The following is a 26,450-nucleotide window of genomic DNA, read 5'->3' as shown; positions in this document are numbered from 1 at the left end:
TCTCTACTTGGAGGTAGTGACTAATTTTTCCCTATGTTCTGAACTGTGGATGAAAATCCCCACTGATTCAGGTAATCTGTTTACTCTCTTCTTTCTAAAAACAAACTTAATCACCTTTTAATAATACCTGTTAATTAAGAAGTAGCTTATCTGACTAGAATTTCAACCCAAAATTCTCATGGAGCCCATGTTAAAAAGAATATGAAAGACTTTCTAAACAACTTTCTTTTAAAAGCAGTTTTTAATCTCTAACTCTCTGAGCTGCCATTACTTATCACACAGCAGGGGACCCTACAGCCTGCCAGCCCAGGCTGCTTCCCAGTTTCTTTGTTAAATTCCAGTGCGTGAGATAACACACGACTTAACATGACTTAACATGACTTAACAGCTGGCCTCCTCTTACTTAGAAAATAAAAACTTTCTCTCAACTCTTAGGATTACTAGTGGATTCTTGCCCATCAAATTGGTTCACCATCTGTTGTTGTAAAAATATAAAAAATAAAAATGTATCGGTCTTTTATCTCACTAGGTCCAGCACGGAGGTGCCCCAAGATATCTGCTTCATAGCTTGGTGGAAACACATCCCAACTTCATCGCAGCGGCCCAGTGTCTCCAGCTACCGCACACTTTCATACACTCAAACCCTCACATAAAAGAACACACAACACAATAATCTTTGACCCAATTGGTAAGATATAATTGCCCACTTAAACATACAAAGCCCAGTACCATCCATCCCTTAAGAATATTAATAACAATCTGTAAATACACAGAGAAGAATCTTTACGTCAGCCTCCATTGTCCTGCCACGGCTTCTCGGCCTCTCCCCTCCTGTCTCTTCTCCTCCATTCTATTCTCCTCCTTTTCCTTCAAACTTCTCTCCCGCCCATCCTTCCTTCTCTTCCAATAACCGGCCTTCTTCTATCCTGTACCTGCCCTTCACCTGTATTTTATAAATTCAATGGGGAGAAGTTTCTGGTGAAGTCACCTGATTCCTGAGTAAGTGACTAGGCAGCTGTCCTTGGGGCAGTGGAATTAGCATCAAAATACAGATAACTCCTGGGCAAACCACAACAACTGAGTATGATGGTTTAGTATGAGTTTCTCATCTTTCACTTTATTGGTTATAAAGGTCATTTTCTCATTACATTCTAAAGTGCTTTTTATCATAAATAGCATTGACTCTGATTAAATGTGTTTTAATCCCTCAATTAAGTTTACAAAGTGAGGGAGAGAGAGATAGAAACAGAGGAACAGAAAGAGAGAGAGAGAGAGAGAGAGAGAGAGAGAGAGAGAGAGAGAGAGTTTGTTTGATCTAGGTTTCTGTGAGCATGTAATACAATAAATACATCTGGAAGTGTCATCCTATCTAATATATCTGAGTCCTAGGGTGCAATAACCTGCCTGAGTTCAGCATGTTCTATACAATTACTTCTTCCTCCCCTTTGCTGCCTGTCTATATGGCCAATACTCAAGTTGCCACACAGGGATTCTCAGACTATTTTTCAAATTTAAAAATTCAAGTTTTGACTCTTGATGGTACACTCTTTTGAGTAAAAAAAGTCCATATGAAATATTCATCCATTTCTACAATTATTTCTAAAAGGGAAAGAAGTAAAGTGTGGTTTTACTAGTGCTCAGTGAAATCTGGTTGATTAGTATGTGATGTCTCTGTCTTTGTTTCCAAATTGTAATCATCGATGTGAAAGAAATAGAGTAAGCAGATACTTGCCCTAGTGTGGGGTAAGGCTAGCCAGACCAGGTTAACATTGTTATAGCAGTGGAGGAAGAACAGGGCTTCTGTATAAAACTTCTCAAAATGTGCTCAAAATATATTCATTGGCAAATTTTCTTTCAGTTTTACATTTTACATGATAAATAGCTTAAAAGTCAGTTTGTGTTTGTAGAGGAGAGATTAGTGATTTTTATAACTTTGTTCTTATAGGCGTCTGATTGCACATTCATATTTACTAGATAATTCCAGAAAGTTTAAAATGAAAAACATGTCAATAACATAATTTATCAAAGAATGAATCTATATTTATTTAATTTGATATAAGCTTATAGCATATAAACCTGGTGTTAAGATGTCTCCCTGAATTTGATGGTGAATAGTGGAGTTCATCAGCTAGCACTCTGCTGCCCATGCTTGTCATTTAAGAGCGTCTACTTCTATTCAAGTTTGTTTTTACTCAGAGGAGGTGCTCCTTGAAGAGTTTAGATTCTTATGCAATGTAACTCATTATATTTTCTTAAAATAAAATTTATTCTGTTTGCATTCTGACTGAAAATACATATATTATACTTTAATTGTTGACTTTTCATTTCCTTTGTTGTTTTGAATATTCAAGTAAATGTACTATTCTATGATATCGTAGTATAAATTCAAATAGTAAGCCTGCCTTTTCTCATTTATATCACATGAAATAAATCCTGATTTCCTATAAATGAAAATAATCAATAAGTTTTAAAAACCTTTATATTTGATACGATGCATGACCTCTAATTAAAATGGGTTTATATGCAATGAGTTTAGTATGTTGAGGTACCTTTTAATATAGCGTAACCTACACCCAGCCTTGTTTTTGAGAGAGGTCCTCACTAAGTAGCCCTGGCTGCCTAGAAACTCCTGTCCAAAGCAGATTGTCCTTAACTGCAGTTATCAATCTGCCTCTGCCTCTGCCTCTGCCTCTGCCTCTGCCTCTGCCTCTGCCTCTGCCTCTGCCTCTGCCTCTGCCTCTGCCTCTGCCTCTGCCTCTCAAATGCTGGGATTAAAGGCATGCATAAACCCACCTGGCTTATGTAAAGTAACTCTTAGAAATAGATCATCAGAAATATTCAGGGACCTTTTTCATTATTAATTTTATTTTCACTGATATTAATTAATTTATCATTACAGATCAAAAAAATCAACAGAAATTTTCCTGTAAACCAGCAGGTAAGATCAAATAGTGCTTGCAACATTGAGTCATATTTTTGTTTCAATGTGTCTTTTCTAGAAGGTAATCATGGAGCCGTCAGATTCTTATATAGAAATAATTGGTACTATAGTCTATCTTCAGAGAAAAATTTATATATCCCCTTCACTAAATATGTAAAAAGTGGGTTTTAAAGATATGTAATCTAAGACAAAACCTACTCTTGCCAAAATAATTATATTGATTTTTGCATAGTGCTGAGTATCTAGGCATAGTATTTCTGTAAGATGGTATTAGTATATCTTAAGTTAAAAATTATTTTGTGTTTTGCCTGCATATATGCTTGTGCATGCTGTATCTACAGAGACTAGAAGAGGAGGTCAGGGCCTTAGAGCTAGATTTTCAGATGGGTGTGAATGCAATATAGGTACTTGGAACCAATCCCTGCTCCTCTGAAAGAGCAAGTGCTCTTAGCTGCTGAACCCTCTCACCAGGGTCTAGTATATGTTAATTTTGTTTTGTTTTGTTTACTGAAGCTAGCATGTTTATTTTCTTTCCAGGTTTCCTTATCAGAGTCTTTTTCTTATTAAATCATTTCATTTATTTGCATTCTTAATGTTGCCTCACTATCCTGGTTTCCCCTCCCAGAGTTTTTCACCCCTCCCTCCTTCCCCTTGCCTCTGAGAGGATGGTCTCCCCCACCCATCCCCACCCCAACCCCCAAGCATCCCCCTTCCCTATCTTAATTTTAGAAGATATCCTGTAAATTGATCTCAGTGCTAATATGTTGACAGTATACGAAATGAGTTTAACTTAATGAATAGATTGAAAATAATGTCTGATTCACACAGCAGGTTAACAAGTTTATTGCTCTTAATATCAATTTTGATTTACCACTGTCATTTGTCATCTAAGCATGCATCATTTTCAATACATTAAAAAGTTTGAAGTACATTTTACTTGAAAAACTTGAAAAGATCCAGTTTTCTTCTCTGCAACACTTATATAAAAAGTCAATTATTTTAACATATATTTTGAACATTAAATATTAAATCTTTATCTTCAATATATACCCTTATCATTAGAATTTCTAAATTCTTAAATATACATTTTTCTGTGAATAACAGCATCATTTTTAGTAGAGACTATTGGTGGTGCTGGCCAAGATTCACTCACAAAACTGTTTATAAAAGAAATAGTATGGGAACAGCCAATCTCTGCAGTATTCTGTGTGTCTACAAAGATTTGATCTACATCTTTGACTTGTGCCTACTTACACAGACCTTCATTTGTGAGCCTATTTGATAATGGCTAGATTCAAAGGGTAGAAAAAGATGCCAAAGTCAACATGTTTTCTACTGCATATTTGAGTCATTTAACTCAGTGAAGACCAGACCATAGAGTGTCTGATCAATCTTGAAGTCTGCAGTGATATCTAAGAGGTTTCCTATGTGGCTCCATTTTGTTTTCAGCATTTTGTTCTGGTGGTCTCAAGGGACAACTTCAGAAGAATATAATTGGTTCATATGACTGTGGTAGAGGAAGGGGCAGCATTTGAATAAGAAAGTATTTGAATAAGAAAGTATTTTAATATAAAGAAACAACCATTGGAGACAAAGCCAGAACAGCCATCATTAGATGAATCTCTTTTGTTGGAAACCAGATAAAAATGAAAATCTGTGATGCTTGTGTATCTTAAAAAAATTAAAATAATAACTATTTCTTTCATCTATGAATGACTTTCCGAGGTCTCCCTGCCATCTTCTTTCTAGACTCAGCATGTGAATCCGAGTCTAGAAAGCTATTATTGTGTTTCATAACCTAAATAATCTCCCAACATTTCTTTACTTAAAATGGTAACCACATTTTAACACTACTGCTATGAGGCAAAAGAGAGACTTTTAACAATTTGAGTATGAAACTTCATAAATAAGGAAATACTAAACTAAAGGAATTTAGTTGGAACATGGTTGGGGACAAATATATATGGAAAAATAATAAATGGAAATAAATGCTTGCTTCAGTACAGTAATGAACTGACTTTATTCAGTCTATTTCATGGGAAAGTTCCAAGTTATATGACCATATTCTTTGCCAATTATGACTGGCTTAGCTTTAGTTTTATATTTCTTTAACATAAACATTTCTAGGGTCCAGATCAAATTAGCATATGTATATGTAAATCAAATAAGGTTTTGGTCACTTGTTAGACCAAGTTTTAACATAGAATGATTGCTGTCCCAACTGGCAGATCTTCTCATCACCTAGGGAATCACCACCTATAAGAATCATATAGAGAGGACTTGAGAAGTAAATTGGACTGCAAAGTAGTTATCACAAACAGGAGGACCTGAGTTCAATACACAGAACACACATTAGAAAACAAAAAAGCATGTTAGTATGTCCATTGGTATCATTGTTCAGGTCTTGTTTAGGCACCAATATTGATGAGGTCTCATGATTCCCTGATGTTTTTAGCAGACATAAGCTGTGGCTTCTCTGGCTCTTGCAATCTTTTCCCACTACTTCCTCGATATCTCTGAGCCTTGTACACAGAAATTGTGCTGTATGTACTGACTGTGACTGAGCACCACACCCAACCTCCTGATGTTTCTGACTATAATGGAGCCATTAACCTTGGCAGAGAGGACATTCCTCAAAGACTGTGCATGTAAATATGTACATTAGTATACAAACATGTTTTATTCTCACTCCAACCAACAAGTTTTGTGGGTGTCCCCACCCTGTTGGCTCTGTTTTTCTTGGGAGGGGGCATGTCAGTCTGTCCCTTACATGGCTATGTGGGACTTAGCACTGCAATATCTCTTATTCTCTGCATTTGATAGGTTGTGGTTGATAGATTCTTTACCTTTTGCAATGAGAACTCTTTGATGAGGGGTCAAAATTACACTAATCTGTGGGTATAATAACAAATATTTAGAATCTAGATAAAATTATTCTGGTTTAAAAAAGTGGAAGTTACAAATTTTCCTTCACAATATATGACTTTCCTAGCCAGAATAACAATGATCATGATACCATCGGAAGGACAAAGAACTTAAGGGCAACTAGGGAATTCTGAGAGACAGAAAATTGTTCTTTCTCAAAAAGAGCCCCAGCAACTGGTTATCCAAAACCAAATAGTCAGTCCTGAAGTCATATGCATAGAACATACAGGTACCATTATAGGGATGGAGAAGGTGGTAAATATACATATAATCAGTTTATATGCATATATAAGTATGTATACTGTAATAATTAAAGAAAAATAAATTAATTATACATATATAAATATATAAATATAAAAATATGCTATAATAATGAAAGAAAAAAGGGATATGAATTTGAGAAAATTTGAGGGCATAAACAGGAAGAGTTGGAGAGAGGAAAGGAAAGGGAGAAAGATATAATTATACTATAATTTCAACATTTAAAACATAAACAAATTGCCTGAGCATCCTGGAATAGACTTTTAATTACAACACTGTGGAAATGTATGCTGGTAGTCCTCTGGGATTCATTGTCTTCTCAACCTGTTTTATGCTATGAGCCTCAAACCAATGGAGATCTTGTCTCAAAAATTAAGACAAGTGGCTCTACTTGAACAGAGCCCCTGTGCGGACTGTTGGCTTTTATACCCAGGTGCATGCATGAGCATATGTACAATCACTTAGAGAATAAACAACAAATTGTTTGGCACTATATAATACTGTTCTATTATGCATTCTACTCTGAAGGGAAAATGGGTTCATTCAGAGGTAAGTGGTAGTGACCATGATAGAAATATAGATCCATGGTGTCTGCATGCTGCATAAAGTCATAAATCAATTCCCTTACCTAATATATTACTGGGCATTAGGAATACAGGCGACAGGAAAGTAAGGAAGTCTTTAGAATGGGTCTCAAATACTACTGATGAAATTAGCTTCTGACTTATGAGAACTACTGGTCTAAGAAGTTAATTCACTTATCCTTATAGCCAGATGTTATGTCAGATACAGATATGAGTGATGAATGTCTAGGAAGAAAATTAAAGATAGCTGAAGATAATTTGCCTGTGGATGAGCAACATTCCAACTCTCTCCAATCCTGAAAGTCTAATCCATCAGCCTTCAGAATCTTCATTGCAGCTTTGGAGTTCTCAGTGAACTGCATATTTCCATAGGAAATCCTAAAGGAAAGAAAAGACAAGAAAAGGAATTCCTGCTTAATAAAATGAGAAGAGAGAGACAAGGTCATCCCACAGCTTAGCATTCACACAGGATTTCTGCCTTAGCCTTGACCATGATGAATTGATTCATCTCAGTTTTCCACCACTTGATAGTGCTGGTGAATTTTCAAGCATAGATTCAAGGTAACACAACATGTGTGTGTGTGTGTGTGTGTGTGTGTGTGTGTGTGTGTGTTCATAAAGTGTCTTATTGTAATAAACTCAAGATACCCACAGACGGAAGTCTGAATCCTGTGAGATTTGTTTGTAAATTCATGCTATACATGACTTTCTACCTATCAGAAAAGTAAAAATAAATGAATGAATGAATGAATGAATTAAAAAAAGGCAAAGTCCACAGGAAGTTGGAAGTTGAGAATCAGGTGTTCCCTGCTGGGCTATCCTACTACCAACAGGAGTTAAGCTTTCAGGTACCACTGAATTCAGAGCTTTGTAGCTAAACTATATAGTAACAAAACAATCCCATCACCAGAAAAAAGAAGAATCTATAAGCTTAGTTACTTCATAGGAACAGGACTTGGAATCAAAATGTGGATTTACAGATGATCCAAAACAACGAAAACAAAACAAAACTTAAAGTCTATTACTCACTTTCACACACTCAGTTGTTGTTACTGCCTGGAACTACTTTCATGTGCCTCTGAGCTCAGAATGGGTTACGCTGACTTATTTATAATAGGGCATATCCATCCTGTCTCTTGAGTTAAGTTCATCATTCAACTCCCATGATTAATGGGGCTGAAGTTAGACGTGAGGCTGCTAAACTTAGCAGAAGTCCATACAATATAAACTATGTCTTGCGGCTGTCCCAATGCTTCAGAAGGTAGTGTGCATAACTCTACTAATCACATGAAAATATTTATAATAATTTATTCACATTTATATTCTCAAGATGGGGAAGCAGCAGATAGAAGGTAGGTTGACGACTTTGAATAGATGAGGAAAAGGTCAACAGTTAATGGGAACCAAAAGAAATTACTTGTGGAGCTGTCATGCAAACATAGGAGTGAACACTTTGATATTTTGGCTTCTCTATAGAAACAAATGTGCTTTTAAAAAAATATCTGTAAAAAGTGATCAGAACCAAATGGTCATGAACATGGAATCCAAAAAGCTGTGAAGACTTACTGAACACTATTGAAGGCAATGATTGGCACAGAGAGCAGAGAGCCCTCTGGTTCTGTGGCTTTACCAAACTGACCTGCTTCTTTTCAGCTGCATCAGTCATTTTATTTCTTCCCAGGTACTGTGTGCGTCAGCTCTCATCGTATTCCTGCACAGTGGTTTCTAGTCAATGGCTGTAGCACATTTTCTCTTCTGTAAATCCAGATAACTTTGCCTAAGGATTCTCTGGGGCAGTACTTGGCTTTTTTTCTGTTTAAGTAGAAAATATAGAGGAGTGGATAGATCGATCATAGTTAGACACATATGTTGGGTGTTTCATCAGTTACAAAATTATTTTGCCAAAGTTTAATATCGAACGTTCATATCAGCAGTATAAAGATAGCAATGTGGTACAGTTTTTGAAAATTCAGCCACTATGGAATACTGAGATCTCTCAAGTTTACATTTCCCTTATGACTAATGATGTTCAATATACTGTTGTATTCTTATCATATTCACTGCTATATGCTATGTCATTTTCTCTAAGATGTCCAGGCAATATATTATTGAAGATCAGGAGGTTTTAACTTTTATGAAGTTCAAATTTCAAATATGATGGTATACTGTAAGCATTATATTTGATAAATCTTTGTCTATCCAAAGATAGAAACATTCAGTAATGATATTTCCTAGATGTTCCATTGTATGCTTTTAAAACATTTTGCATATGATACTCTTTGGAATAATCCTTTTTTATTGATTTGATTTTTAATTTAAAATAATTTGTATAGAATTTACTTTTATATCTTTTGATATTGTAGTATGATTACATCATTTCTTTGCCTCTTACAATCCTCTTTGCTATTCTTCAAATTCATTCCTTCTTGATCATTAATGAATTTACATACATGCCTCTCTCTCTCTCTCTCTCTCTTTGTGTGTGTGTGTGTGTATATGTAATATAATGTATTTGTATTCTTAGGTTTATCAGTACAGTCTACTTAGTGTATATTAAGTTTCATATATATATTTCAAGGCTGACAGTTTGATATTGGCTAATCAACCAATGTGCTCTTCCCTAGAAAGAGTATTTCTCCTGAGCTCAATATTTCTTAGTTGTCCTGTGTTGAGGCCTCCTGTTGTCCTTGTCCAGCTCATTTTTAGTCAGTCTGTTTGGAAGTAAATAGCACAATGTTCTTATTAGTGTACCTCTGTAATATATCTTAAATAATTTTATCAAAATTAATTCTACCTAAGTACTTTATGTTTTTTCCTGAAATTGTTATTTTATTTGAGGCTATTGTTAAAGGAAGTATGCCCATACCATTCTCTATATGCTTGTTATTGGTATATAGAAAAGTTATTGCTGTATACAAATTGAAATTAAATCCTGTCACATTTCTGAATTATTTTTCCTAAACATTTTCTGGTAGAATTTTGGGGATTACTAATGTATCTGTTATCTGCACATAAGAGTAGTTATATTTTTTCTGTCTTATTTGTATTCTTTTAATTTTTTTACAGTGCCTTATTACTTTAGTTACCGCCTTGAATATAATGTTGAGAAATAGTGAGGGTAGTGGCCATATCTATTTTGTTTTTATTTCAGTTTGATTGCTTCAAGCTTTTCTCCACATATGATGATATTAATTTTAGATTTCTTATCTATGGGCTTTATTATATTGAGATATTCTCCCTGTAGCCAAATAAAGCCTCCAATGTTCAGAATGGGTTACATGTTGTTGATTTGTTGTATAAAGGTATTCCACTGAATCCCCCTAACATCAAAAACTATTGCCAAACTACTGGTTGCTATCAACAATCTGATGGTTAAGGCCCTATTGCTGAAGGTCACACTGATTTATTTCATCAAACACAGAGAAATTAATCTGGTACCTAGCTAGAAGCTTCAACCCTACTGACTAGCACTTAAATTGCAGGAAAGTGTAGATTCTTGTATTCTCACGCTAATTAGGTTCCCCCAAATCCTGTTTGCAGTGTTCCACTTCCAGTTGGTTCAGATTGGTAAATAAAGATGCTGACAGCCAATGCCTGGAAAGGGAGGCAAAGGCAGGACTTTAGGATTCCTGGGCAAAGGACTGAGGAAGGAGCAAGAAGATGAATAGTTGCCATGCAGGGGAAAGAAGAGAGACACCATGGCTGAGAGGCGCAGAGGACAGAGAGAGAGAGAGAGAGAGAGAGAGAGAGAGAGAGAGAGAGAGAGAGAGAGAGAGAGAGAGTTGTCCTGTAGGTGCTGGGGAACACAACCAAAAAGGGAAAAGGTTGCAGGTCTGGGTCCAGGGCAATAAAGATGTAGTATTGATTTTAGGAAGTAATAACTTGGGGAATATCTGAAGATGGTCATCATATGGAGGTTAGGAAGTGGCCTTGCCATTGAGCTGTTTAAGGAATATAAAAGTATAAAGATTGTGTGTATTTCATTTGGGAACCCAGAACATTGGGTAGTGAGGATCATGCTCCGCCCTCACTGCCATCGGGATTGACTTAAGTAGCATTACTTGGGTCCAGCTACAGGAACATTCTTTGCAGGGTATAATTGAAGTCCAATGGTTGCAAACACTGTGACATAAAACAGCAAGCTATTTGCAAGATACACTGGTACAATAGTGGAATAATTATTATGGGAGTAAATAACCAATTCTATTTTTATTGGACTTATGGACCACTCTATGAGATGAAACCCACACACAACATTGCTAAGATGGCCAAGAACCTGGTTCATGTGGCTAGAAAAAAAAAATCTATCAGCATTGTTTGGCTAAAGGAACAGCAATAAAATGACTCATTGAAACACCTTTATACTCAAAGATCAATCCATCACTCAACAATCAGAGATATTATTGTAGTTTGTTGGAATTAAAACAGAGACCCACAATTGAATATGCAGAGAATAAGAGACTTTGGAGCACTAAGTAATATATAGGAGGTTGTAATCAAATCTCTGTAATCAAGGCTTGGGGATTGATGCAGAAAATGAAGGAGAAAGATTGCAAGAGCCAGATGTGATAGACAACTCCAAAGAAAGAACAGAACACACACAGACACTGTAACAGTGTGGACAAATGTGTATGGATTTAATCGGTGTTCCAGTACTGAGTGGAAAGTAGATGTGTATTCCCACCTAACCAAAAGCTAGTGTAGCTGATACCTTCTGGAAATGGAATATCAGATTTATCAAATTGAGAGTCACTGGGTTTAGCAGTCATACCTTGGGGCAGGCAAACACTATGTCTAAAAGTAGTTGGATAACACAAAATGAACTCAATGGTATTTTTGTGGACTTTGTGTTTTAGATTTTTTTTTTCTTATTAGTCTTTGCTTGTACGTGGTAAATTTTACTTTTGTATATTTGTGGGGTTTTTGTTGTTGTTTGGTTTTGGGTTTGCTTCTTTGAAGGGAGGGGGATGTAAAGGAATCGGGAGGAGGGAGAAGGAGCAGCAGTAACAGAAAGTGAGAGCAAGAAACACAGGCATACAGAGAGAAAGGGAGAAGGAAATGGAGAGAAGAGGGAGAGGGAGAGAGAGAAGGAGGGGGAGAGAAAGAGAAGATGGATGGCTAAGGAGTTGGGGAGGATTTGGAAGGAGATGGGAGAATTGAATTTGTAGATTCCTTATGGTAAAATGGCCATTTTTTACTATGTTAATCCGACTGATACAGGAGCATGGGAGGTCTTTCCATCTTCTGATATCTTCTTGTTTCTTTCTTTATGGACTTAAAGTTTTTGTCATACTGATCTTTCATTTTCTTGGTTAGAGCTATACCAAAGTATTTTATATTATATGTGGCGTTATATGAAGAGTGTTGTATTCCTGATTTCTTTCTCTCCGCATTTATTGTGTTATAAAAGAGGGATACTGATTTTTTTTTTTTTTAGTTAATTTTGTATCCAGCCAGTTTGCTGAAACTGTGGAATTCTCACCTCTTATCGCTCTTAGCATTCTCTGGTAGAATTTTGGGGGTCACATATGGATACTATCATACCATTTGTGAATAGTAATATATTTTGACTTCTTTTTTTTTTTGGTTCTTTTTTTTCGGAGCTGGGGACCGAACCAAGGCGCTTCCTAGGCAAGCGCTCTACCACTGAGCTAAATCCCCAACCCTTATTTTGACTTCTTATTTTCCAATTTTATCTGCTTGATCTCCTTTAATTTTCTTAATGATCTAGCTAGAATTTCAAGTATTATATTGAAGAAATACTGAGAGAATGGACAGCCTTGCCTCGTCCCTAATTTTAGAGAAATTGCTTTAAGTTTCTCTCCACTTAATTTGATATTGTTTATTGACTTGCTGTATATTGCCTTATTATCTTTGGGAATGTGCCTTGTATCCCTGATCTCTCCATAACTTTTAAAATTAAAGGTTTTTTTTTTTTATTTTGTCAAAAGGATTTTCAGCATCTAATGAAATGACCATAGTTTTTTTCCTTTCAGTTTGTTTATATGGTATATTTTTTTTATGTGATGGATTTTACTGTACTGTACACACCTACACCCCTGGGTTGAAGGTGACTTGATCATGGTAGATGATGTTTTTGATGTTTTCTTAGATTCAGTTTGTGAGTATTTTATTGGATATTTTTCCATCAATGTTCATAAGGAAAATTGGTCTGAAATTCTCTTTCTTTTTTGAGTCTTTGTGTGGTTTAGGTATCAGGGTGACTCATAAAATTTGTAGCAATCTCCCTTCTGTGTCTAGCTATTATAATAATTTGATGAGTATTCATATTAGTTCTTCTTTGAAGATCTGGTAGAATTCTGTGCTAAAACCATCTGTTCCTGGGTTTTTCTTGGTTGGGAGACATTTAGTGACTGCTTATTTATCCATACATTGTTTACCTGATCTTAATTTAACTTTTGTGAGTTGAATATAATTAAAATATCATTCATCTCATTTAGATTTTTCAATTTTGTGGTGTATAGGTTTTTTAAGTAAGCCCGAATGATTGTTTGGATTTCCTCAGTGTCTGTTGTTATATCACCGTTTTCATTTCTGATTTTGTTATTTGGATAGTCTCTCTGCTTTTACTTAGTTTAGCTAAGTGTTTCTCTATCTTTTTCTCAAGGACAGGGTCTTGGCTTCCTTCATTCTTTGTATTGTTTTCCTTGTTTCTAATTGATTGATTTCAGCCATGAGTTTTGATTTTTCCCTGATGTCTACTCCTCCTGAGTATGTTTCTTTCTTCTTGTTCTAGCAGTTTCATGTCTGCTGTTAAATTGCTAATATGAGAACTCAGTAATATATTTATGAAGGCACTTAGTGCTATGAATATTTTTCTTAGTGCTGCTTTCATTGTGTTCCATAAATTTGGGTATTTGTGCCATTCTAGAAAGTCTTTAATCTTTTTCTTGATTTCCTCTTTGACCCAGTGGTAGAGAATTGTTCAGTTTCCATGAGTTCCTTGGCTTTCTGTTATTTCTATTGTTGATGATGTTCATCTTTAATCCATGGTGATCTGATAAGATGCAAGAGGTTACTTCAATCTTCTCGTATCTGTCCAGACTTGATTTGTGACTGAGAATGTGGTCAGTTTTGGAGGTTTCATGAGGTGCTGAGAAGAAGAATATTCTAATTTTGGATTAAATGTTCTGTAGATATCTTGTAAGTTCTTTTGATTCATAATGTCTGTTGGTTTCATTATTTTTTCTCTTTAGTTTCTATTTTGATGACTTGTCCATTGGTGAGAGTGGGGTGCTGAAGTCTCCCACTATTATTGTGTAGGGTTTGATGTGTGATTTAAGCTTTAGTAATATATATGTATACTTTTATAAATGTGGTGTCCTTGCACTTAGAACATAGCTGTTCAGAATTGAGATGTCATGTTGGAAGATTTTTCTTTTAGGAATATGAAGGTTCCTTCCATATCCTTTTTTACTACGTTTTGATGAAAGTCTATTTTATTAGATATTAGAATGGCTACTTCAGCTTGTTTCATGGGTCTGTTGCTTAGATAATATTTTTTCAGCATTTTCCTCCGAGGTAGTACCTATCTTTGTTGCTGAGGTGTGTATCTTTTATGCATATGAATGATGGATACTATTTATATACCTATTATATTAGCCTGTGGTTTAGTATTCTTAAATTCTGTCCATAATATCAAATTTTGATACTGAGAGATATGAATGACCTATGTTATTTTGATGTTGGTAGTGGCAGTGTGTGTGTGTGTGTGTGTGTGTGTGTGTGTGTGTGTGTGTGTGTGTGTGTGATTCTCTTATTTTGGTTTTGCTAGTGTGAAATTATTCATTTCTTGTATTTTCTTGGGTGCAATTAGCCTCCTGTGTTGGAGATTTCCTTCCAGTATCCTCTATAGGGCTGGATTAGAGGAAGGGTATTGTTTAAAATTCATTTTGTCATGGTCTATCATGTCTTTTACATCTATGATGATTAAAAATTTTTCTGGGTATAGTAGTCCGGTCTGAAATCTGTGATCTATTAGGGTTTACAAGACATTTGTCTAGGACCTTCTGGGTCTCTGTTGAGAAGTCAGGTGAAATTCTGATAGGTAAGTCTGCCTTTATATGTTACTTAGACTTTTCCCCTTGCAGCTATTAATATCCTTTCCCTGTATACTTAGTGTTTTGATTATTAATGTTGTGGTAGGATTTTCTTTTTTGGTTCACTCTATTGGTGTTCTATAAGCTTCTCGTACATTTACTGGTATCTGTTTAGGTTAGGGATTTTTTTTTCACTTATTTTGTTGAAGGCATTTTCTGTGTCTTTGAGCTGGAAACCTCCTTCTATTCTTATTATTTATTATTAGGTCTGGTCTTTTCTTTCTTTTTTTTTTTGGTTCTTTTTTTTCGGAGCTGGGGACCGAACCCAGGGCCTTGCGTTTCCTAGGCAAGCGCTCTACCACTGAGCTAAATCCCCAACCCCAGGTCTGGTCTTTTCAAGGTGTCACAAATTTCCTAGATGATTCATACCATGAACTTTTTAGGTTTGTCATTTTCTTTGACTGATGTATCAATTTCTTCTATCATATCTCTACTTCTGAGATTCTTTCTTCTATCTTTTATATTCTGTTGTTGATGCTTACATCTATAGCTTATGTTCCCTCTCCTAGGTTTTCCGTTTTCAGGATTGCCTCAGTTTGTGCTTTCTTTATTACCTCCTTTTTTATTTTCAGTTCTTAAGCTGTTTTATTCATTTCCTTCACCTGTTTGTTGGTATTTTCCTGTATTTCTTCATATTTTTTGTTTCCTCTTTAAAAGCCTCTACCTGTTTGCTTGTATTTTCCTGTATTTCTATGAAGTATTTATTTGATTCCTCTTTAAAGGCTTCTATCATCTTCATTCGATTATATCTAAGGTCATTTTCTTGGGCTTCAGGTGTGTTGTAATATCCAGGGCTGCAGAGGTTGAATGGTTGGTTCTGATTGTGGCATAGTGCCTTGGCTTTTCTTGCTTGTATTCTTATGGTGGATGGTTTTTAGCTATCTGGTTATCCCTGGTGTTCACAGGCCTGATAACCCTTGACTGCAGCAGGCCTCTGAGTCTGCAGGTAGGACTGGTTGTCCAGGGTGGCAGCTGGCTTTCAGGGATGCAGGCTGATAGTTCTGTGAACTGGTAGTCCCTGGTTACTTCAGGCCTCCAGAGTTGCAGGTAAAGATGAAGACCAGAAGTTGGAGTTCAGAGAGAACAGGCCAGACCTTAAAACAGCTGTGCTTGCCAGGGACCCAGTGGGCAGGATATTAGGGAATGGGAATCTCACTTGGTTGTTCCACTTGGCATCAGGCCTCCAGAGGTGTGGCCCTGGGAAATGGGTAGCAAATTGCAGATTGCAGGTATAGTTGTGGCCCAGAAGATGGAGCACAGAAGCAATTATTTTCTTTTTACTGCTGTGTCATCCTTTCAGTTCTATAAGCTATAGTAGATTACAATATATACTGATATCTTGTTATTTTTGTTTTCTATTATATGTCTTTTAGGCTTTTTCGAATGTATTGAGAACCATGAAAGCAGATCTTTTAGCCATAATGAGCTTTAGTTTCATAGATTTTTAACTTATATAAAGAGTTAACTTCAACATGTCTATAGCCTTAGTAAGAATCTTGATTAATGTGTTAATTCCTATGAGATACTAAATACATAATTTACTCAAACTCCCTGAGTTTCTCATTACAAGGCATTGAACTTTAACCAATGTTAGGGAATTCTTTTTGTCACTTACAATAAATCCTGTAATACAGTTCAATATATATATACATATATATATATATATATATATATATATATATATGAAAACAAAGATTTATAGTCAGTTCTCCATTGAAATGAGAGATTGGAGCATTAGAAACAGAAATTGAAAGTATTCTTGCTATGCTTATGACATTCAATATAGCTATTCATTATGTCTGGTTATGTAAACCTGACTTACCCTGTACATTCTCTTAACTTTGAAAACAGAATGTGTAACCTTTTTGGAAGGAGGTTGAAGGGAGCAGGTTCTCCAACTCTTAGAGAAGTACAGTAATGGAGAACAGTCTTAGGCAACTACACAATGCCTGCATTTGGGTGTACAACTGCATTGTTTATCTGACAGAAATGACATATCAAGCTGTGACTATCCTGCAGCAGGTGCTGTTCAGAAAAGAAAGCAGTGTATCCGGCTCAGAACTTAGTTCACAGGGAGGCTAAATGCTTAGGAATTTTGGAAGAGAAAAATATAATAGGCAGTTATTAAGACTGTTCTTTAGGTATGCAAAGCAAGAAATTAGAAATTAGAGAAAAATCTAATGTAATGAAAAATAGGAATACTAAGTTTATGGCAGTATTGCTTTTGGTTTCCTGGCATTGAAGCCCAAATTGCTGTGTGATTGGTACACGTGGAATAAAAGCCTTTCAAAATAAGATATGAAAGGCAGCATATAGAGGGTTGACAGTTCCTTCTGTTTAGGATTATTTTATTTTAAAATGTGGAACAAAAATAAAGGCTATCATTTGCGAATTAAAGATGTTTTCCTTGAGCAAATACCTGCAACGTCAAGAGTGTTACAGTGGGCAGTAACTTCAAATAATTTGAGACTCCAAAGAATACTGTGAAATCAATTGTATATGATTTTACTGTGGGAAGGTGATATAAGTGAGGAGATCAAAGCAAGGGAAAACATATTATAACTGTATATGAGCATATATTAGTGAATAGTGACTATAAGTACTGTAAAGTCACAGTATTATCAATTCAACAACAAGATTGAGTTACTTATTTATAAAATATATGCCTATCAAAGTATTAGTTTAACATGGACATATGTTCAGAAATATATGTGACAGGATGATCCATTTTATAATTTTAGAAAGCACTTTTTATATTAAGTATCAAGTTTTAACTCTACATTTTATTTGTACATGCCAAGTGTCTAACAGTTCTTTTTTTTGTCTTTTGCATTCCTTTTTTTCCCCTTTATTGGATATTTTTATTTACATTTCAGATGTTATCCTCATTCCTGATTCCCTTTCCAGAAACTCCCTATCGCATTCCCCTTCCCCCTGCTTCTATGAGGTTGTTCCCCCATTGACCCACACACTCCCTCCCACTTCACCTGGGCATTCCCCTACTCTGGAGCATTGAGCGTTCACAGGCTTCTCCTCCCATTGATGCCCAACAAGGCCATCCTCTGCTAGATATACAGCTGGAGCCATGGCTCTGTCCATGTCTACTCTTTGGTAGTTTAGTCCCTGGGAGCTCTGGGGTATCTGGTTGGTTGATATTATAGCTCTTCCTATGGAGTTGTATCTATTTAGAAAACTGTCCATTTCTTCCAGATTTTCTAGTTTTGTGGTGTATAGGTTTTTGTAGTAGGATCTGATGGGGTTTTTTTTTTGGGGGGGTGGATATCCTCAGTTTCTGTTGTTATTTCTCTTTTTTCATTTCTGATTTTGTTAATTTGGATACTGTCTCCGTGCCCCCTGGTTAGTCTGGCTAAGGGTTTGTCTATTTTTTGATTTTCTCAAAGAACCAGCTCTTGGTTTTGTTGGTTCTTTGTGTAGTTCTTGTTTTTTCTACTTGGCTGATTTCAGCTCTGAGTTTGATTATTTCCTGCTGTGTATGCTTTTTGGGTGTAATGTATTTGCTTCTTTTTCTTCTAGCACTTTCAGGTGTGCTGTCAAGTTGCTATTGTATGTTCTCTCCAGTTTCTTTTTTGAGGCACTCAGAGCCTCGAGTTTTCCTCTTAGCACTGTTTTCATTGTGTCCCACAAAGTTAGGTATGTTGTGTCTTCATTTTCATTAAATTCTAAAAAGTCTTAAATTTCTTTTTTTTTCTTGACCACTTTATCATTGAGTAGAGGGTTGTTCAGCTTCCATGTGTATGTGGGCTTTCTGTTGTTTTTGTTGTTATTGAAGACCAGTCTTACTTAGTCCATGGTGATCTGATAGGATGCATGGGATTATTTCAATCTCCTTGTATCTTTTGAGGCCTGTTTTGGGACTGATTTTATGATCAATTTCAGAGAAGGTTCCATGAGGTGCTGAGAAAAAGATATATATATATATATATATATATATATATATATATATATATATATATATTTTAGGATGAAATGTCCTATAAATATTTGTCAAATCCATTTGGTTCATAACTTCCATTAATTTCACTGTGTTTCTGTTTAGTTTCTGTTTCCATGATCTGTCTGTTGATGAAAGTGGGGTGTTGAATTCTCCCACTATTATTGTGTGAGGTGCAATGTTTGCTTTGAGCTGTAGTAAAGTTTTATTTTGTTGTTGTTGTTGTTTTTTTAATTAATGTGGGTGCCCTTGTATTTGTAGCATAGATGTTCAGAATTGAAGGACATCATGGTAGATTTTTCCTTTGATGAGTATAAAGTGTCCTTCCTTATCTTTTTTGAAAAGTTTTAGTTGAAAGTTGTTATTTGATAGTAGAATGGCTGCTCTAGCTTGTTTCTTGGGACCATTTGCTTGGAAAATTTTTTCCCAGCCTATTGCTCTTAGGTAGTATCTGTCTTTGTCATGGAGGTGTGTTTCCTGTATGCAGCAAAATGCTGGGTCTTGTTTGTCTGTTAGTCTATGTATCTTTATTGGGGAATTGAGTCCATTGATGTTAAGAGATATTAAGGAAAAGTGATTGTTGCTTCCTCCTATTTTTGTTGCTAGAGGTTGAATAATGTTTATGGGGGTATCTTCTTTTGGGTTCGTTGAAAATTTACTTATTTGCCTTTTCAAGGGTGTTGTTTCCCTCCTTGTGTTGGAGTTTTCCATACATTATCCTTTGCATGGCTATATTTGCATAAAGATTTTGTGTAAATTTTCTTTTGTCATTCAATATTTTGGTTTCTCCATCTATGTTAACTGAGAGTTTTGCTGGTTATAGTAGCCTGGGTTAGCATTTGTGTTTTCTTAGGGTCTGTACGACATCTGCACAGGATCTTGTGGCTTTCATAATCTCTGGTGAGAAGTCTGGTATAATTCTGATAGGACTCCCTTTATATGCTTCTTGACCTTTCCCCTTACTGCTTTTAATATTCTTTGTTTTGTGTATTTGGTATTTTGATTATTATATGACAGGAGGAATTTCTCTTTTAGTTTGGTCTGTTTGGAGTTCTGTAGGCTTCTTGTATGTTCACGGGCATCTCTTTAGTTTAGGGAAGTTTTCTTCTATAATTTTGTTGAAGATACTTACTGGCTCTTTAAATTGGAAATCTTTGCTCTCTTCTACACATACTGTCCTTAGGTTTGGTCTTTGCATTGTGTCCTGAATTTCTTGGAAATTTTTTGGTTTAGGACATTTTTACATTTTCTTTGACTGTTATGTCTGTGTTTTCTATTTTACACCTGTGATTCTCTCTTCTATCTCTTGTATTCTGTTGATGATGCTTGTATCTATAACTCTTAATATCTTTCCTAGGTTTTTATCTCCAGGGTTGTCTCCCTTTGTGATTTCTTTATTGTTTTTATTTCCAGTTTTAGATTCTACATGGTTTTGTTCAATTCTCTCACATTTTTTATGTGTGTTTTCCTATAATTCTTTGAAGGATTTTTGTGTTGCCTCTTTAAGAGTTTCTATCTGTTTACCTGTGTTGTCCTGTATTTCTTTAAGGGAGTTATTTATGTTCTTTATTCCTCTATTATTATCATGCTATTTGATTTTAAATTTGAATCTTACTTTTCAGGTGTGTTGGGGGTATCCAGGACTCTCTCTATTGAGAGAACTGGGTTCTGATAATGTCAAGTAGCCTTGATTTTTGTTTCTATGTTCTTGTGCTTACCTCTTCCTATCTGATTATATCTAGTGCTATCTGTCCTTACTGTCTCTGACTGGGACTTCTCCTTTCTGTGAACCTGTTTGTGTCAGAATTCCTCAGAGTTCAGCTGTTTCTGTGATACTGTGATTCTGTCATTCTGAGATCCTGAGATCCTAGGTGTGACAGAGTTCCTAAAAGTCTAGCTGCTTCTGGGATCCTGAATTCCTTTTGTGACCAAGCTCCTGAGGTCCAGTTGCATCAGAGTTCCTGGGAGTGAAGCTTTCTCTGAGTGTTACAGGAGTGAGTTGCAAGTCAGAGCTCTGGGTTTGCTCCAGGCACAGTTGCAAGCTGGAAGTGACCCATGCCTCTGGCTGGTCGGGAATCTGGTTTTCTGGTTCCTGTGAGGGTCCCAATTACTCTGGATGTTGGGAAGGATATTGTGCCCTCAACTGTTATCTGGAATGTGTCAGACCTCCAGTGTTCCTGGATATGTCTGATCTCCTGGAAGTCAAGCTTCCTCTGTGTTCCTGTGGGCCTGTGATCCTGGTCGTTTCTGAGCACTTGGGAGTTGGCTCCCTCTGGGTGTTGTAAGAGTGGATACAGAGCCAGCACCTCAGGTCAGTTCTGGGAGCAGCTTTAGACCTGAGTGAATACTTGTACTGGCTGGGTGGAGGTTTCTGTGTCTCTGGATCCTGGGGCACCCAGTTACTCTGGGTGTTGTGGCATATGTTGTGGCCTCCTCACCTGTGATCCTGGTCATGTTAAAGCACATGGGATTCGGGCTTCCTCTGGGTGTTGTGGGAATGGGTGAGGAGCTATTGCCAAAAGTCCGCTCAGGACACAGGTTCAGACCAGAAACCATGACATCTCTTTCTACTAAATAAATCATGACAACAGAAATTCCATGTAGTGTAAAATTGAAAGCAACATAACTGTCCCACCAGTTTATGATATATAACTGTTTCAGTCATACCATTTTTATAGTCTTACCATGGATGTAGGTAAAGGGATCAGCATGTGATCCGGAATGTCATAGTAGCTCAATGGGTCTGCACGTACAAAAAAAACAAATTATAAGTTAAAATAAGCACAGATTTGTATAATTATTCTTTTAGACAGGCTATTTTGTCTATTTGGAGACATGACTTCTATGTGATGGTTAATTCTGGGAGAAGAAAATACAAGTGGCAGCTAGGGTCAGTAGAGAACAGGCTTGCAAATTTTACTTTCTTTTGTACATTTAGGTTGTAAAATCATTATTTCAATAATGATTTATATGCTGCTGTTTACTAATAGAAATTTAGATAACATACATGTCTTGTTAAATCTAATTTCTTATTCAAAAGAAGTAAGCTACCAAGAGTATATGGATTTGCAACTTAAACTTTTGACATTTGGGAAAGTTTCAACACTTAGTTATATTATTTTAAAGTTATTATGTATATTTGATGTATTGTTTTATATTCTTGAAACTGGTTAAGATTGATTTCTTCTAGAAGAGGATTTGTTATAGACATTTCTATAGCAAGGATGCCTGCTGTTTTTTAATTTCTTTCACCAAATGGAGATTTTTTGGTTTGTTAGTTTTTATTTTATTCTCCCTAGTGAAATCAGATAACTAGTAGAGCAATAAATTCATCAAGCCCCAAATACATTTTGACAAATTGACAGTCTATGCCATGATAACATTTATAGTTTTGTTTAACTATTTAATGAGAAATAATGAAATTAGCCTTTTAATTACATAATCCTACCAACTGATGCTTGAGTGAATTTTAATCAGAGTTTGAATAATGGGAAATTTTAGGAGTAGGACTAAAATGGATTTGCTCGATATGTGTTTGTTTTAAATAACAAAAACATTTTTAAAAAAGCAATCTATTTCCAGTAATATATAAAATAAGAAGTTTTATCTTGTGAAAAATTATCAGTATATTATGGATACTGAACATATATAAAATATTTTTGTCAATTTTTATTTAGTAAAGTATTCTACCACTTGCTAATAATGTGTTTTAAGAGTTTTATGGAACTTAGGTGTTTTTCTCTATAAAAGATGATATAGCAGTTAATGATATTGAAATAGTATGATGATTTACAGTCAGTTTCAAAGAAAAAAGGGCTGGTGAAGAAATACTAGAATTGATTTCTTAGATATTAACTTATTTTGACATTTAATTCACCACAGTCTTTCCATGTAGAGAAAATAATAACACTAAAGTTTTCAGTGAGACATTTATAAGTTTGTGCAGAAGAAGAAGCCTAGTTGAGAGCAGAGGCAGCAAATAATCTGTGTTTAACCTTGGAAAAATTGATTCGGGCACACAAGGGAGATTTCCTTCTTCAACACTTCTCTAGTGGCCTCAGTCAATCTGAAGAACATCTCAAACCATTTCAAAACATGACAGTTTCCACAAGTCAGAGAAGCCAATTTTTAAAATAATCTACTCTGAGATGGATACACTGAATCCACATATATTTACCAATAATAAGACAATGCTTTGATTTGTATGTGTATTAGTTAATAATCTATTCAGACTGATTAACAGATCAACCAATCAATACTTCATCACTTATTTATGGTGTGCACACTTAAAATTTTTAGCGTTGTAAGTTTTTCTCTTGGGATTACTTTCTCATGTCCCATAAATTTTGGTGTGTTGTGGTTTTATATTTATTTAATTCTAGTAGTTTTGTACTTTCCATCTTGATTTCTCCCTTAACCCAACTATCATTAAATTGTTTCATTTTTTTCCCCATGAGTTTGTGTTCATTCTGTAATTTTCATTGCTATTGGTGTCTAACATTTATCTATGATGGTCAAATAGAATATAGTGTGTGATTTAATTTTCCTATATTTGTTAGGTTTTGCTTGAGTGATACTACATGTTTGATTTTGGAGAAAGTTCCCATGGCTCCCGACAAGATGATGCATTCCTTTAGAGTTTGGGTGTAATATTCTGTAACTATTTGCTTGGAACATTTGATAAATGATGTCATTTAACTGTAGAGGTTTTCTGTTTAGTTTTCTCTGGATGACTTGTCTATTGGCAAGAATATGGTATTTAAATTTAACTTTCTGTGATTTCTATGGTATGTTTGTTGTTCTCTTCAGATTGGCATATTTCTTCTACTTTCCTCTATAGAACTAGATTACTAGTCATAAATTCCTTTGAACTCTTTTATTACTGGTGATAAACTAGTGCAAACTGGTGCATCCATTGTGGATGTGATCTATCATATGACCCAGATATGACACTCCTGGATATAGGTCCAGAAAATTATGTAGCCTATTGCATATACATAGATAAATGCTAATACATGTTTACTGCTGCTCTGTTCAATCATGGAATCACAATTGATATCTATCAACTGATTTATAGGTAATGAAAATGTTTACATAATGGGAACTTATTCTGCTGTAGGAAAAAAATGAAATCACAAACTTTTCTCTTAAGTTTGTCAAGGAAGATAGCATAGACCCAGAGAGACAATAATTACATGTTTTCTTTCATTTTTGGATGCACTCTTTGAATCTTTGGTATGTGTTTCATTTGTAATTGACATAGGCAGAGAGGGCATAAATTCATAAGAAGTCATAGAATGCAGTGGTATAAAGACTTAGAAGGGGAGTAGTGAAACCAGATACATTAACTTCGGGTAGAAGATGAGAGGACAGTCTAAAGGAGGTAATATGGGGAGTGATAACTAACATTAAAGACCTTTCAATAAATCCATATGAAAACCTATTAATGTAAAAGTTTTCTAATCTACCTCTATACATATAAAGAGTTAAAATGGGGTGGGGTGACAATCCCCTTCTAGATATGGCAAGCTAACAAATAAAAATTCCGATGCCAGAAATTGATTTTATCTTTTAATGTGGTTGGTCAGTGACTCCCCATAGATGAGTAAACATTACAAGACATTGGCAGTGCTCTTAGTTACCATTCAATACATGACATTAAGAACCTATTGTTCAAGGACACCACATACTTAAATCATAGAACATGGAAAAATCTTTAACTGTGTTGCCTAGCTTTAATAGTGTTCAATGTGTTTCCTACCAAAAGAAAAGTTTTCATTCATCTAACCCAGCTGTGAACCCTGAGAGCTGCTGTAATGAATGGCAAAACATGTTTACTAGTAAATAATAATACTAACATCATGAGAGTAACCAGCCACTTAATTACTGTGTATTTACTTATTCATTTATTTATTCATTGAAAATAGATTTTTCTATACAATATAATTAGACTATGATTCTGCGTTATCCAACTTCTACCAGATCCTCCCAGGTTCTCCACCCACCCAAATCCATCTTTCTTTCTCATTAGAATAAAAATGGGGAACTAAATGATAATCATAATAATAAATAAAATGAACCAGAGTAAGACAAAACAAGAACAAAAACAACAAAAGAGAAGCACAAAATCAAACAAATACAGACACTGATACACATACATACACATGGACATTCTCTCTCTCTCTCTCTCTCTCTCTCTCTCTCTCTCTCTGTCTCACACACACACACACACACACACACACACACACACACACACACACACACACACACACACACAAACACAATACTATAAAAAATTGGTAAAGATCTGTAAGAAAAAAAAGTATCATTAAATAGTTCATTTTGTATAGGTGAGCATGAGGACTTGGAATGCATGTTTGCTGCCTTCTAGGGTACCCTGAGCACCACTTGTAAGCAGCTCAGGGGAAGCAGAACACAGTCTGTGATTTGGGGTCCCAGCCCACGATTCCTGGGTGAGAAAGAGCAGGGTCTGGCATGGATACTGTGAATCTCAGTCTCCTGTGTACCCAGCCACTGCTGGGAGTTGAGAAAAGGAAGGGAGTTCCCTATGCACCATTCAGGAAGTGGGTAGCTGAGGCCAGGCCAGGGCCAGGGTGGGGTAGGGCTGAATCCAGTTTGGTTCTGCTGGAGTGCTAAGATTAAGAAGGGGCTGGAAGAAAGAAGGACCTCTCAGGAGATTTAGACAAGAATCTTTAAGATGAAGGCCTCCCACATGGTGATCCTTGATGAAGGAGGTGGCCCTTGCTTTTCTAAACTGCTTTACTTGATGGTAGAGGTAAATGCATACATCTTACTCAGGGTGGAACAGGGATTAAATACCTCATATGGGAAGGGATGCCCAGAAGGGGAAGCTCATTGTCTGAACCATTATTAGAATGGAGAACTTCCAGGGTTTTATGCTTCATGAATGCAAGATTATGTGTTCCAGATGAAATATTTTTGTAGGGAGCTCACCTCACCTCTACCATTCTTAATTCTGATTTTCCCAGGGTTGAGGCTGGCTTACCGTTACCAGTTCTTTTTGTCTGGTGGCACAATCTACTTGACCTACCAGGACTGCCCTTACATGTACCTTATATTCCAAGTAAGACTCTTTGGAGAAAATGAACCTTTCCTTTGTGAGCAGTTATCAAATGAAGATAGCTTCTACTTCCCTTCTCAACACTCAGACACCATCTGATTTAGATCTGTTCAGGCCCTGTGCCTGCTGCTATGATCTCTGTGAGTTTGCACCTACATCACTACTGCTGTACCTAGAAGACCTTGTTTCCTTTCTATCGTTCATCCACACTTTCTGTTATACTCTTTATGCATCTTTTCCCACAGAGTTTCATGAGCCCCCAGGAGAGGGCGTCCCATTTAGGACTGAATGTTCCAAGGTCTCTCATTCCCTACACATTGTCTAGTCATGTATCTCTATATTTGTTTCTATCTATTGCAGGAAGAATCTTCTCTGCTAATAGCTTCAACAATAAGATGCGGACTGATCTATGAGTGTCTTTGAATATAATTAGGGATCATTTTATTGCTATATTCCTTGAGTAGAATAAGAACTCTATCCTCTAAGAACATGTCAAAAGGGACCTTATTCTTAAATATGTCCTACTTTCTACAGTTTCTGCAACAACCTACTAATAATCCACTCA

At 35.9% G+C, this 26,450-nt stretch overlaps 1 protein-coding gene across 2 annotated transcripts in view; it reads left to right on the top strand.

Annotated features, from left to right (window-relative positions):
• LOC116903800 (gamma-1-syntrophin) overlaps positions 1–26,450 on the top strand; it is a 281,407-nt gene that overhangs the window by 119,958 nt on the left and 134,999 nt on the right. For both annotated transcript variants that reach the window (XM_032906505.1, XM_032906495.1), the window contains one exon: positions 2,900–2,938. In XM_032906505.1, coding sequence (XP_032762396.1) covers positions 2,900–2,938 — 39 coding nt within the window. The remainder of the gene's footprint in view (positions 1–2,899; positions 2,939–26,450) is intronic.

Source organism: Rattus rattus, chromosome 1 (assembly GCF_011064425.1).
Source record: "Rattus rattus isolate New Zealand chromosome 1, Rrattus_CSIRO_v1, whole genome shotgun sequence".
Classification (NCBI taxonomy): Eukaryota; Metazoa; Chordata; class Mammalia; order Rodentia; family Muridae; genus Rattus; species Rattus rattus.
The sequence above is the reverse complement of the archived record's forward strand: the minus strand, read 5'-3'. Positions and strand labels throughout refer to the sequence as shown.